The sequence below is a fragment of the Mercurialis annua genome, linkage group LG7 (assembly GCF_937616625.2).
Source record: "Mercurialis annua linkage group LG7, ddMerAnnu1.2, whole genome shotgun sequence".
In the NCBI taxonomy this organism is placed as follows: Eukaryota; Viridiplantae; Streptophyta; class Magnoliopsida; order Malpighiales; family Euphorbiaceae; genus Mercurialis; species Mercurialis annua.
In genome coordinates, this window is record NC_065576.1 from 5,335,873 (window position 1) to 5,351,228 (window position 15,356).

The window sequence follows — 15,356 nt, forward strand, 5'->3', positions numbered from 1 at the left end:
TTCGCATAATTTATCAAAAAAAAAATCGAATAATTTACACTGAGTGTTTTTGGATTATCGTTCTTTTCTGAACCGTCCCTAAATTTAATCCGTGCTCCCAATATTCTCTAATGTTTATTTAATAATTTGGTTATCTTTTGCATCATTTCCGAACGTTTTGTCAATTTTAGTGACGTGGCATTGTCAAATGAAGTTAAATATGGACGTTATTCTTGTTTTTTTTTTATAATGTGACTCTTCGAGATAAATTTAAAGAGTGGCGTCCATATAGGACTTCAAATGACTCGCCGTGTCATTAAATTTGACGAAAATAGCTCTGAACTAATATGGACAGCTAAGATATAAAACACAAGTTTAAGGCTAATTGAGGTATAAATTAAAGTTTAAAGATGGTTTAAGGAGAAAGAAGATAGTTCGGGGGCTACCAATGAAATTGTCTAGTTATTTCATAAAAACAAGTTTAGAGGGCTAATTAATAAAAAGAATAGGTCAACATATCAAACTTTTTAAATTTTCATTTTTCATTTTTTTGTTAATCTCCTTTGTTGAGTCAGAACTTATCAGCCCATCTGATTAGGATTCTGTGGTCGATTGTGTGAATGTGGGCTTCTAATTATGAGGATATAGGCTCTCTCTTTTTGAAAGAGAAAATTACACATATGGGCTGATAGCGGGCTTTTATTACAAAATTGCTAAGGCTGTCAAAATATTTCAACTGTGCTAACTTTTTGTTTACATTAAAATACTAATAACGGGATTATATTACATGTTGTACGAGAAGCATCCCTACCTTACATGTGTCATTCCAATTACAATCAACCCACTTTTTCCATCTTTTCAATCTCACCCTCTCCACACCATTTTCAAATTCTGAGCAGTGGTAAAGTGTTCTTTGGCGTTGTCTTGTAACTTTATTTCCTCTTCTTTCCATGGATATTCAGATACTCTATACGGGAGACAACGATCTCGCAGCTCGCCGGCGGCTCGCCCTAGATGTTAAACTCGCCGGACTTCTATCTATACCTCTTTGATTTCGAGTATTTTCAGCAGCTGTAGCAAATGGATATGAATAATCTTTCTTCTTCCTCGGCGAGAAAGCCTCATGAAACATCTTTTTCCATTGAGCTAGCGGCGATCTCGACGATAAAAGAGGACTCCTGTCTTCGTACTGTAGTCTTGGAGGAGGCGTCAGCGGCTTGATTTTATCTCCGTCGAAAAGATCTTCAGCAGAAAGAGAAGCTTCTCCTAACTCAGACCTGAAATCAAAAGCGAATTCATCCCCTTTCGGCAACGGAGATCTAGGCGTACCAGGTCTTTCCTCCAAATTAAAAGCAAATCTGCCGCTGTTACTATCTTCAAACTCGTCAAAAATACGATAAAACTCAGCGATTCTAGAGGGGCTGGAAGGACCACTGAGAGAAAAATCACCCAAACGCCTGGGCGTAGACGGAGCGCTCAAGACGGAGCACTGTTTCTCTTTACTATTTTTCTACTTAATTTCTCTTTAAGCTTCTTATTCTGCTTCTGGGTCTGCTTGTTTTGATAAAAAGTTGCATTCTTTTATCTGGGTATTCAACTTTTTCAGCACAAAAAATATGAAAGTTCAACAATCTCTCATGCTATCTTGGTTGAATTTGTGCTTTGAATTTGTTTATTAACTGAAATTGGTTAATTATAAAAGCCCATTTAGTTTCAGCATAATTTTCTTTTAAGCTTAATTTATTGTTTCTTGAATGACTGCTCTTAATTAAGCTAATTAAGGTGGTGGAGATGTGGAACAGAAATACCAATAATTCTGCAACCTTCAACAGCTCCCATCAACACAATTTGCCAACGTGGCATGGCTAAGATGCTCTATGCATGGACAAGCTTGTACCTCAAAATATTACACTTTGAATGTTTCAAACTTCTTACAGTTTCATAAATTTGCCTTTCTGTTTTTTGGTTTTCAGTCACTTATGGAGAAGTATGTGTACACTATCCTTGAATGATTCCTTTAATGTGTTGTAAAAAAATTGATTCATAATAAAGTAGATGTATTATTAAAATTATATTTGTTATGTATTTTTTACGTATTTAAGATGTATTTTTTAATATATATTAAGATGTATTATTTAAATAAAATATTGTCAAATTTTATATAACGAATACATTGTTGATACATTTTTAATACATCTCTAATACATTTTCGACACATCTCTGATATATTAGATAATTATAAATTTATTATTTAAGAAAAATAGTTAATCGACGCATACATGAGTTAATCTTTTTTTTTAAAAAAAAATCTTGGATCGAAAAGTGAACTAGATGTAGTAAATTGAAGTTTAATTAATTGAAATAAGATAAATTTTTTATTTTTTATTTGTTATTTTTGATTTTATCGATTTAATTGAATCAACTGATGAATATTTTATACATACAAAAGATATTTAAAAAACATATTTGATACATCTATGATACATATACGATACACCTCAAATACATATCCAATACATTTGCAATACATATTTGATACATATTCGTTGTTCGAAACCTTTTTCTTATTGTCTTTTTTTAAGTTTTATTACTAACATTTATACATTTCAAAGACTTATCAAAAAATTTATTACATGTATTACATATATATTTTATATACATATTTGATATATCTCTGATAAATAATTTATATATATGATAGATATATTTTTAAAATGTATTAAACAGACAAATCGTTGATATATAATTTATACATGATATATACATCCTTAATATATCTTTTAAATATATTTTTAGATACATCTTTCTTATACAATTAAAACATCTCGGATACATCAACAATACATATCAGAAACAGCTCACAGAATATTTATATATATGTTTTTTAGATGTATTTGTTAGATACATCTTTCATATACAATTAAAACATGATAAAGATATCCTTAATACATACCATTGATTAATATTTTATTCAATTTACAGAGCATTTGGCATATTTTTATTTTAATATATGTTATTGATACATTTCAACTACCCGTAAATTATATATTCAACGCGTTAAATATACAACTCAAATACAGCTCTTATGAATTTAAATAAATGAATTATTTATTTCAAAATTTAAAATAGTAATTAACAAAAGAACAATGCAAGCATCGAACATGTAATTGGAAGACATATTTTTTTATAGATACTTTTTTTATAACATAATTTATGTATTTTTAAAATATATAATAAATTGTATCTTTTAATTTAAAATATATTATACATATACCTTAGAGGCATATAAATAATAAATATAAATAATATATATAAGTGTGTGTGTGTGTGTATTTATATATTTATAATTGTTTTAAAAATAAGGAAAAATGATAAAAAAAATATTTCTGATACATTGTGGATACATAACAGATACATAAATGATACATGTTTGAACGTTTAACTTGTGACTGATGCATTTTTTTGACACGCGCGTCAAGCACATGTCTGAGCGCGCGTCAGACGCAGATCTGACACGTTTCTGACGCGTTTTTGACCAATTTTGACACGTTTTTGACTTTTTTTCATTTGTTTTGAGTGTGACATGTGTTGCATACTCATTGGAAAGGTATTGAATGTAAAGTTTCAATTTTTTTAGGTGTTGATGTAATATTTCAGCAAACTTAGCATTTTTGTTATTTTCTTCCTTTTTTTGAATAGTTTTGTCATTTACTCTTTTTGAAATGGGAAAATATCCATATAACTAAGTCTAAATCAGAAGCCCACATTCACACAATCGTTATATAAGGAGGAAATTAGACTCTACACCACCAAACACGTAAATAATCTCACTAATACGGATGCGCGTGTTTCCTTGCAAAAATATCCCACTTTTCTTCCTGCTTTCTTCTTTATCTTTTTATTTGATTTCTTTACTGTTCAAGATTTGAAAAATACGATCTATGATGCTAAATAGAGAAAAGCTATTTGTTCAGTCGATTCAAATGGAAAACCGATTTTGCTGAGATCTCTCCGGACATGATGCATAAACAATGTCACTTTCGGTGATTAAGAAATTTCTTCCTCGTTATGGCGGCGCTTTGAATTTGAGGCCGGATTATCCATGTTTATTCGGCTGATTTGTTTTTGTTGCGGCAGAGGGTGTCATTAATTTTATGTTCAATCATCAATAATCGCAGATAATTGAATCTTCAAAAGGGGTTTATAACAATGGGTAACCAAGAACTCGCTTGTACTTTGGCTGTCTTGATCCTCCACGACGATAATGTCGCCATCACTGTAATTCCTGCTCTTGATTTTTTGTTTGGTTTAAAAAAAGTATAGCGCACTGTATGCTTATTACCTTGCGTTTGAGTTCTCTTTCTTCGGTTTCATTTTGTGGATTTATTATTTTTTTTGCTACATAATCATTTTTATGGAAGAGTATTGGCCAAGGAAAAAAGCTACTGTTTGAAGAAATGGCCAAGGCTAAGGAGTATTATAATGACGTATGGAAAAGAAGAGAATTTAGAAGGCATATAAAGTCAATTTTTTTTATATCAGTTTTTGCTCCAAAATTTAATTGTTATCGTTTTTATAATTTTAAATTAACAGATAAATGTCATTTTTTCATGAATTGGTTACATCTTAATGTTTCTATCGTTTTTTAGTAAAACAATAGTAAACTGTTAGTAGACGTTAGTAAATTAACTTTTCTTTAATTTAGTAATTTCATTAGTAAACCTTGAGTTAACCGTTGGTAAGATTATAATTATTGTTTTGTGATGCTTTTGATTTTTTTTATGTAATTTCTTTTACTTGTGTATCTGCAATGGTTTTATTATTGATTAATCGATGGTTTACTACACCAATAATTTTAGTAAATTAAGTAATAATTTATTTTAACATTTAATAATTTAAAAATAAAAAATAGTGTTAAGATACCCAAAATTTCCAAAAGAATTTACTAATAGGTTTCCTAATATTCACCGATAATAAAATAATTTAAATCGGGATAGTATTGCTTTTCATTTGTTAATAGGTTACTAAAGGTTTACTAAATATTTATCAGATAATTTTACTGATAGGTTAAACTTTCAACTATTAGGTAACCCAAAGATAACCAATAAATATTCCTAAAATTTTCTAATAGATTTCTAAAAATTAACCGATAAAACGTATTATACATCCCTTTAACATTGCTATAATCCAAACTGGAAGAAAAATGGAGTCTTCGCCCGAACGAGAAAAGTTTAAACTGTTATGTTTTGTGATCTTATTTTGTAATTTATGATTGTAATGATTTTGTTGTTGGTTTACCAACAGTTTACTAATAGTAAACCAATAATTTTAATTTTAGTAACACCGTTAGTAAACCTTAAGTTAACCGTTGGTAAATTTATAATTATTTTTTGATGATGCTTTTGATTTTTTTATGTAATTTTGTTTTTCACTTGTATATCTGTAATGGTTCTATTGTTGGTTAACTAATGGTTTACTAATGGTACACCAATAATTTTAGTGATTTAAGTAATAATTCATTTTAACATTTTATAATTTAAAAAATAAAAAATAGTAAATTGATTTTTAAGTAAACCGATAGTAGACCATTAGTAAACTGTAAGTGAACTTACAGTAAATAGATGTTTAGTAAACCGTTAGTCTACCGTTAGTAAACTGAAATCGTATTTTTGCAAATAATAAAAAATATTTTTGTAAAAAAATTTGGTCAATCCGTAAATTTTAACTAATTTTGGTCAAAAGGTATTTTTGAGAATAAATAGGTGTTTGATAGGTATTTGTCTAAAAATCCCTTATATAAGCCCACATTCACGCATGGATACTAGCTTTAGATCCCCTTATACGAAATTGGGAAATTTAGGTATTTACCTTAAAATAAATATATTTGTTCTTTTTATCTTAACATGAAAAGTCACTAGGAAATATCTCACGTTTTTTTTTTAGATTTATATTTTCTCTCTGCGTATTAAAATATTTATAATTTTACTCTATTATCATCTGCTTTATCATAAATCCTTATGTAATTTATTTTTTTACATAAGTTATCATACAATTATCATAATTTTATTATACTTTATTATCATTTGCTTATCATATTGCAGTGTTATGATAACAACATTATAATCAAACACTGTTTATAAAACAATATTATCATAGATATTATTATAATATTATCATATAGGTACCATAAATATTATCATATCAGTATTATATGAAAATATTATGATAACGATATGACAATCAAACATTATTTTCTGCAAAAACATCTTTTTTTCCTGCAGTGTTATGATAAATACATGATAATACAGTGATACTCATATAATAATTAGACGATGTTTTTTTTATAAAAAAATAGTTTTCTCTGCGGTGTTTTGATAATGATATGATACTCATATGATAATCAGATGTTATTTTTTTTTTTGCAAAAAATAGTTTTTGTGCATAAAATTGTTTTTTCATCATCAAATCGTTTTTAAGCAGATTTTTAGATCTAAAGTTGAAAAATTTCAAGAGTAATTTATTCAAGTATGAAAGTTATAATAACTTGTATTTATCACCACAAAGTAAAAAAAACATCGCTAAAATCAAATATGAAAGAACGGCGGAGAAACGGCGAAACGATAACAGAACGATGAAGGAAGGACGAAAAAGAAGAATAAATATAAAAAAGAAAATAAAAAATAAAGAAGAAGAAGGAGAGAGAAAAAAGTGACAGATGATCGCTTAGAGTAAAAAAATATGATTAGAGTAATATAATAATAAAAAATATGTATAATTATAATATAAACATGTTTTACAGTAAAAAAAATAATAATATTAAAAAGGTGAAGTATTTTTTCTATTTTTTTTATTTAAATAGAAAAATATATTATTTTTAAAAAGAGAATATTTTTTCTAATTTTTTCAAAAAAAGTTCCTAATTATTAAAACGGTTAAGAAATTCCCTAAGTTTAATTATGACCAAAAAACACTAAAAGTCTATAATTAGCAAAAGAAACTCAACTCAACTCAACCCAACCCGACTAACCAAAAACCACCGATCTAAACTAACCAAACTTAAACCATCCACCCAATCTTCTAAAGGACACCCACCCACTCGTCGTCGCATACTTACCGGCAACCGCCACCGCTACCTGTATAAGTCAGTGCCACCTTCTGAGGAGGAGCTACTGATCCTCTTTTACTAATGATATAAGGACAAACTTGAAAACTCCATAAGAGGTAGTTTATTTGTTTAAGAAGAATTTGACGATGACTGCTTAGTTGTGAAAGTGTAATAAGTTAAAAAATAATTGGATAAATGTAAGGTAGTGATACTGGTATATAAGTTATTTTTTAAATTAACAAATAAATCAGTATTAAAATTAGTATAGTATATTAAAAAATATTTTAAATTTAATTATTTATTAAATAATTTTGTAATAATAAAATAATAGCTAAATAGCTAAAAAATATCAAACCTTTTATGAGAGTTTCACAAAAGTCTAAACCTTTCTATTGTATTCAATTTATCCCGAAAACGCATGATTTCATTTCAATTGTGTCCAACTACTCAATTTTGCTTATGTGGCGGTGATGTATGGCATGGCCACATCAGCGCCACATAAGCAAAATTGCATAGTTGGACAAATTGAAACGAAATCATGCATTTCAAAACAAATTGAATAAAATTAAAAGGTTTAGACTTTTGTAAATTTTTTATGAAAGATTTGGCCTTTTCTGTTAATTTGGTGTAAAATAATGAATATATAATATTTTTAAAATTTTAATTTATATGTAACTAATCCAACATTAAATAAAAAACATACACTATCTTCTTATATATCTTTTAATAATTAACTAAATAAAAATGTATTATATTAGTAGTATTATAATTGTTTTAAAATAAATAATAATTTTTAAAAATTATTTTCTAGAGATTATAAAATTGACGTGTGATGGCCATTCATAAGTGATTATTATATTCTTAAAATTTATTTTATAAATTAATAAAAATAGTTTTAATATTTAATTTAATAGAATAAAGTTCCAATATGTTTTCCCAGATAGTTTTTGTCATCAATTTAACCTTCCTTTCACAGTGCCATTTAGTTTCATCTTTCTAAATTTCACTACAAGTTCTATTGGGTTTTTGATTTATCTTTGAAGATACCATTTTTCTTGAGTTTTGATTTACTTGCCTTTTCGATTTCGTTGGGAATCTAAATTCCTTTTGCTCTAATTTCCTCAATTTTTAGTTTGATTTTGATTTAACTGTTTCTTAGGTCGTTAAAACCAACAGGTAACATTGCGCCGCCGAGTTGTTCGCAATCGGAGCTGGCAGTTGAATCATCATGATAGAGTAGAGCCGCTTCCTCCAAACGGGGAGGTTGATTTCATTACTATTTCCGGTGAGTTTTCTCTTTCAGATTACATTTTTGAAAACTTAATTTCGTGAATTCGTCTATTTAATTAATTCATCATACAAGTAAATTCAAATTCCAATTCTTACAAAAAAGAAAACTTTAATCATTTAAGCCTAACCCAAGTTTTCACAAAAAAGAAATTGTAAGTATTTGTTTTGAGTTTTACACTGATATTCATTTTTAACATGGTTAGCTGAGTTATATAGGAAAGTTTAGAAGTTAATTATCGGCAACTACAGGTAGAACACTAGAGATTCAACTCATAATATACTCGACAAAGTTTGAGAAGTAGTATAGAGAAGAAAAGGTGCATAATAGATCTATCGTGTTTAAATTTTTATGGTTATCGTGTTTCACTTCTCTTGTTATCAAAACTAATGCAGTGCTGCCAAGCTTCACATTAAACCTTACCGATAAACTGAAACACGAAGGAAAAAACATCCTGTAGTTAGTGTGCTAACCGTTACTAATTTGGTGAACATGAATTTATAGAATCAGGAAAAGTTACGGAGGTGAATATACAACTTTTGATTGTATATACCTTTGTGCAACATTAAAATTAACAAACGTGTTCTATATAAGGAAAATATTTTCCATCAAATGTCACAACTACACGTGTGTTTCCATCTACTCTTTTCACTTTGTTAACGGAGCAGTAGATATCTATGGCTGACATACTGACCAAAAACACAGAAAGAAATCGATAACAAAAATGATCAAGTGAAATAAGTTAATAATATGGATGATGGAATTTCATCTCAGATTAACATCACTTAATGGTAATTTTATATGTTGCTGCTAAGCTAGGTACTCACTTGTTGCAGCGTGTTTTATTTTGTGCCATATTTTGCTCGTCATTATATGCAATTTTGCATTGTAAAGTCACCGATTAAATGCTTAAGAGAGATATGCAGAAATGAGTTCAAAGCCAAGAACAAAGTGATGAAAGAAAGTGTCCAGATGCCATGTTTTGAATCATGATTCTGGTTGGACAAATTCAATCTAAAGTAATTGGCCATTAATTGATAGCTGCTAACTACTAATTTCCTACATATTTTTATAATCCTTTTTTTGATGATAGTATTAAAGTTTAAATTCATCGACTATGATTCAAGTGCGTGTTTAAGTTCTTAAATTGTAGAATGCAATGAAATGCGTTAAGATCCAGCGTAGTGTTAATTCTATTCTCTCTGATTCTGGGATATTAAACTCCCTGGGTCACCAAGTCTCAGGAAATTTCAAAAAGGTCACTAAAGTCAATTTTCTTACAAAGTGGTCACTGAACTATACCTTTTATTACAAAAATATTTCTATTGTTACGAAAAGAACGCTAAACTTTTTGTGAACTACAAAAAAATCATTGGGTTATTTCTTTTATTACAAAAAGGTCACTGAACTTATGTTCCTTTTTGTAATTTTGGCTTGCCACATAAGCAAAAATGTTAGGTTTTTACGTCGTTTTATACGGGTGAATTCTTTTGCAATAAAAGGTATAGTTCGGTGACCATTTTGTAAGAAAATTGACTTTAGTGACCTTTTTGAGATTTCCTGAGACTTGAGTGACCCAGAGAGTTTAATATCCCTGATTCTGCATTAACAATTACCTGCAATGATTGAACTGCAGTAGTTTAATATGGTGTCAAGGAATGAAGGAAATTTAGTTGCATTTATACTTTTCGGGCCATAGTTGTGAATCACCCACAATCAGTACTTTATTTGTTGCTAAATCTTAATTCTTAAGGATGCTAAATCTAAAAACTAATTTGACGTAAATACTGCATATAATTGGAGCACACAATGCCCGAAATTTTCTTTGAATTTTATTTTATATTCATCATGTATAAGGTTCTAAATATCGGTGCACCATGGCTGATGTGGCCAGCACACTTACAACCTATGTACTGTAGTATTGAAAATGGAAAATGTTGAAACAGGGAACAAAGGAACAATTTTTTTCTTCTTATAATAGGTCATAAATATAGAGTTCATTTCAGAAATATATTCAAAAATGAAAACAGAACTTCAAAACGTGGGACTCATATAGTTTCCGTGCAACATAGGTTGCAAGTCTATGAAAATCTTCGAAACTGAAATTGATAAATGAATTTTATGATTTTATTAACTTTGACATTGAGGAGTGGATTCAAAACTGAATTGATTGAGTGGGCCTTGAAATACTTGGAGATGAGCCCTTCTTTTTGTCTTCTACTGTGACATGCTCAAACTTGCCCATTATAGACATATACTGATCAGTTTTAGGATCCTATCACTCGGATTACCAACCGATGGTTTCAGACCTTTTGATCATATGAGGATTATGATAGCATGTGGCCTGTAATTTTTATATGGTACAAATATCACCTTGAAAATGTATGAAGGAGTCATTTTTAATGCTGTCTTTGCTAATTTCTGGTCGTAGTGTACCGGGAAAAGAACATAGACGTATTTGGATAAGAACATAGACGTGTACTTGCAGCCTCTGATCGATGAAAGTTCTTTTTGCTTTTTATAATACTGCTTCACATTAAATTGCATTATTAATAATAAACTGGAATCAAATTTGAGAAGATATCTTTTGGTGCTTAGTATAAACAGTTTAAACTGAATTGTTTTGGAAGTAAATATGCTCGAGGTATGGGCTGCTTCCTTTCACATTTTTTAACAAAACATTGTCGTATAACTGTAATGACAGTCGGTCTCTTAAACTATGTGCAGGACCTGCTGCAAATTCTTTTTTTGCTACACTGCTTACTCTTTCATCAACATTGTGGGTTTGATATGGATCCTCGACACAGTACCGAGGCACTGAAGTAAGTTTTATGTATATCATATATGAATTACATAATACCCTTGTTATTGTTATTGTTTTTCTTTTTATTGTGTATTAATTGGTGGAACACTACAATTATTAAATTGATTATTTTATTTTTTGTGGTTTTTGAAGACATTTGGAGAAACAAAATGAGTTGTTAATGGAAGCATATAATTCAATGTCTCATGAATTGCATAAGCTCAAGGTTTAGTTGCTTCTTTTTGGTTATTGTTTTTTGTTTATTTGATTTTTTTTTTATTTTGATCAGTATGGATTTATTTCAGATAAGCATATGAAAATTCTTTTATAAACTATACTTTAGACTGATATTCTTTATGTTCATTTCATTAATTTTGTCAATTTTTGATTGTTGTTACTTGTTGATGTTCTATGACTTGCAGGTAGAAGAAGAAATGTTGATGCGTAAATTTTATGAATTTAGTGCTCCACATCGATCAGCTAAAAAGGTAATTAATTATCTCTCGAATCCTTATTCAATTTGCTGTCTCTGTTTTGCTGCAACACCATCCCAAATTTCAGGCTAATAATCACCCATGGCACCTCAACTTTAGGGGTACGGGCGCTAAACCCCCTGATGTTTAAAAACGGGCGCTAAACCCCCTGAACTTTGAGGCGACGCTCACTAAACCCCTTTTGGACGAAATATGACCAAAATACCCCTGGCGCCGTTTTTTTGGTCAACTGACTTTTTTTCAAAAAAAATCTGACACTGTCACATCAGCTGCCACGTCAGTAAAATACCTTAAAAATTTCAAACACCCAAAATACCCCTAATTTGATTTAGAAAAAGACAAAAAAAACAAATCAACCCAATCTAAATCAAAAGATTAACTCAACACCCGACCGGACCACCTCCACCCGACCGGACCACACCGAAATTTTTTTCCGATCATCAATCCCTCGTCGTCTGTTCCTCAGTGAGGAACAGACGATCTGTTCCTCACTTGAGGAACAGACCACGATCTGTTCCTCACTGAGGAACAGATCCCGGCGGCGGTGGTGGTTATGGTGGCGGCGGCAGTTGTGGTGGCGGTGGTGGTGGTTGTGATGGCGGTTCGGGTGAAAGTGGTTTGGTTGAATTCATTGGGTTGATTTGATTGGGTTGGGTGTTTTAGGGGTATTTTAGGTGTTTTAATTTTTTAGGGTAGTTTGGTGACGTGGCAGCTGACGTGGCGCCACTATTTATTTATTTTTTTTTTTGGAAAAAAAGTCAGTTGACCAAAAAAACGGCGCCAGGGGTATTTTGGTCATATTTCGTCCAAAAGGGGTTTAGTGAGCGCCGCCTTAAAGTTCAGGGGGTTTAGCGCCCGTTTTTAAACATCAGGGGGTTTAGCGCCCGTACCCCTAAAGTTGAGGTGCCATGGGTGATTATTAGCCCAAATTTCACTCCAAAATGGAGTTTGCTACCGTGTCATATGGCGTGACACTGCAGAAACTCCATTTTTTTAAGCTATGAAAAGATAGATTGTAGAAAAAAGTGTAACATTGGTGTTATGCGTTGAAGCAAATTTGATGAAATTGTGCAATTTTAGTGTAAGACTTGAACCATTTTGATGTTTGATGTTTGATGTCAGAGATTGAGTTTTCAAGAAAATGCTTGTGGGAGAGTTTTGGGCGATTATTTGGATTTATGAATTGTTGACGAACATGTACTATATATTATACCATTTTATGTGTTTAAGATCTCTTTCTATCTGCTGGATCATTAATGGACTACAGAAAGTAAATACTGAAAACGACACAGGGTAGGTTTGCAAAGAACGGTTTACGGTTTAATATCATACTGTTGAATAATTGTGTATGATCTTTATATATTTTGGGAAGTTGTTGAAAATTGATAGCTTCAGCATCTAAAATTTGGCTGCTCGTTCTTGTTTAGTTCAGATGTTTTTTTTAATGTGCAGAATGAAGGAATTAGCGATGTCACGGAGGGGCAAACTCAAGACTCCACTGCTTTACTTGGTAACGCCACCAGCAATGATTCTGTTGGTGCTGAAAATGAGGATTCGACGGCCTTAGTCCCGCTAGTAATGAACAACAATGATTAAGGGTGTGCTAAAGTCGAACCAACCCGAATCGATCAATTGTAGGTTCAAGTGGAACCGGACCAAAAAATCAACCGAGCCGACTAGTTTGGTTGGACTTGTAATTTTTTTGATTTCTTAAAATTCAGCTCGGTTTTGCTTTTTTAAAAGAAAAAAATTTGGTTCGGTTCAGTTTGAACTGAATGCACGCCCCCTAACAATGATCATATTAATTTTACATTGAACTTTTTGTTGATCTTATATCCTAATTTTGCCGTTATGTATAGGTTCTTTTGTTTTCTTCTCTTTTGTACATCTTAAAATTTTAACTGGAAATACTTGTTGGACGCTGAAGATATATCAGTGTCTGGCAGGCAGCTTATCGCATAAACATTTACTGCAATTTTTAGCTCAATCAACTGCTTTTTTCATGTCGTTTTACATTTACATTTTCCATATGATGTACAGAATACAGACTGCCAAGGAACAATTAATTCATATTTACAATTAATGATCCATTATAGATCTGATTTCCATATTAGTTAAATGGAATTGACATTTTTTGTTGTCAAAATTAATTAAACTAGGAAAAATCAGCAGTTATATATTAACGTGAATCAAACCGTTTACAGTAATATGACTAAATCTATATAATTTTTAATAGTATATAAATTAATTTAATATATCACAAATAAACTCATCAGTGCCTCCTCAATTTGTAACTACTTTGCCCAAGTGAGGTTAATTGCCCATAGTTACCAAGTTCGTGACTAATCTGTTCACAAAATTAATTTATATGTTACTTGCCCATTGCTTATAAGTTGAGGGGGCAAATTGCTCCTTAAATCCATTTTCATACATATACAGGGGTCAAATAGTCAATAATAATAATAATTAAATTTATAACGAAAAATAAAATATTATTACTACTTTATACTTCCTCCGTATCATTTAGAAATAACCTTTTTAGAAAGATAAAAATATAACTTTTTTTATATTTTACCTTATTAAGTGTGTTATGAAGTATACATATCATTAATTGTCTTGTAAATGTAATTTACCGTTAAGATAAAATAAAGGGTAAAAATAAAAAATTAATCTTATTGTATCTTTTTAAGTGAGAATTAAAATGACTAAGAGATTTTTTAAATGGGATAGAGGGAGCGGATAAACTAAAACAACAAGTCACTTTGATTAAAAAAGTTAATAATTTAATATTTTATAAAATTTAAATGATAGTTGATAAAAACAAGTGTTGAAAACAAAATGAGATTATCAAGAATAATATATACTATACAATATATTAAATAGAAAACATTCATTAGTTATACAATCAAAGTGGCGCAGCGGAAGCGTGGTGGGCCCATAACCCACAGGTCCCAGGATCGAAACCTGGCTTTGATATTTTTTTTTTCGTTTTCTGTATCTCACGCGCTTAGCACAACACGCGATCCCAAAATTCAAGACATAATGCGCATTGAGGTTCCTATACTATCGTATTTTTTATATTAAATCCTTAAACATTCATATTTGTTGAAATTGAGTTCATATATATAGGTTATGTTCTTTAGTGACGGAGGGTGTAAATGGCAATATTTTTTAATAAAAAATGTTATAACATCTTTGGAGTTTTACTGTTTAATAGCTATTTTGAAAATTAAATACCTCATAATTTTACAGTTTTGCTGTTTAAAATTAAGTTTTACATAAATTCCAATTTTTTTAACCATGTTATATTAATTTTTTCTCAATTTTAATTTCAAATCATAAATTGCTAAATATACCATCATAAAATATAAGTTATATATATACCCTACACTCTTAAATGAGTAATTTTTGTGTATTATAAAAAAACAATAGCTTCTAATTTTTAAAATTCCTTAGTGAAAACTTAATATTTATAAAAATATAAAAACTAATATAATAAAGCTAAAATTCGTATCATAAAAGCATAAATTTGATAGAAAATCTAAATTGTTCTCATTTTTTTGACAAATAACATCAAATACGTAAAGGGACTAAACATACATTTTACCAGGACTAAATGCCTACACAGTCTTAACCTCCAAAAGCATTTTTCTTTTTCTTTTCTGAACCACAAAAAAAAAAAACTCA

At 29.9% G+C, this 15,356-nt stretch overlaps 1 protein-coding gene, 1 non-coding gene and 1 pseudogene across 3 annotated transcripts; 2 read left to right on the forward strand and 1 right to left on the reverse strand.

Moving 5' to 3' along the window:
• Nucleotides 1-804: 804 nt before the first annotated feature.
• Nucleotides 805-1,842, reverse strand: LOC126656683 (uncharacterized; annotated as a pseudogene).
• Nucleotides 1,843-8,151: 6,309 nt separating this feature from the next.
• Nucleotides 8,152-13,541, forward strand: LOC126654517 (uncharacterized). Of its 2 annotated transcripts, XR_007632632.2 has the most exons (6): nucleotides 8,152-8,369; nucleotides 11,100-11,194; nucleotides 11,329-11,401; nucleotides 11,598-11,663; nucleotides 12,792-12,962; nucleotides 13,122-13,541. XR_007632632.2 is itself a non-coding variant. In XM_050348403.2 (5 exons), exons 2-5 carry the CDS (start codon nucleotides 11,163-11,165, stop codon nucleotides 13,263-13,265), a joined length of 315 nt encoding a protein of 104 aa, XP_050204360.1. In that variant the 5' UTR covers nucleotides 8,161-8,369; nucleotides 11,100-11,162; the 3' UTR covers nucleotides 13,266-13,541. The 2 variants fall into 2 exon arrangements, 1 of the variants encoding a protein (XP_050204360.1); XM_050348403.2 differs by lacking the exon at nucleotides 12,792-12,962 and having other exon boundaries at nucleotides 8,161-8,369.
• A 1,032-nt stretch (nucleotides 13,542-14,573) lies between these two features.
• Nucleotides 14,574-14,645, forward strand: TRNAM-CAU (transfer RNA methionine (anticodon CAU)). The gene has a single exon. It is a non-coding gene; the product is annotated as a tRNA-Met (tRNA).
• Nucleotides 14,646-15,356: the final 711 nt, after the last annotated feature.

Excerpts from the sequence above, each read along its gene's own strand:
- LOC126654517 (XM_050348403.2), top strand. The coding sequence starts at position 11,163 with ATGGATCCTCGACACAGTACCGAGGCACTGAA. Across the intron at positions 11,195-11,328 it reads CACAGTACCGAGGCACTGAA|ACATTTGGAGAAACAAAATG; the intron begins GTAAGTTTTATG and ends TGGTTTTTGAAG. Across the intron at positions 11,402-11,597 it reads ATGAATTGCATAAGCTCAAG|GTAGAAGAAGAAATGTTGAT; the intron begins GTTTAGTTGCTT and ends TATGACTTGCAG.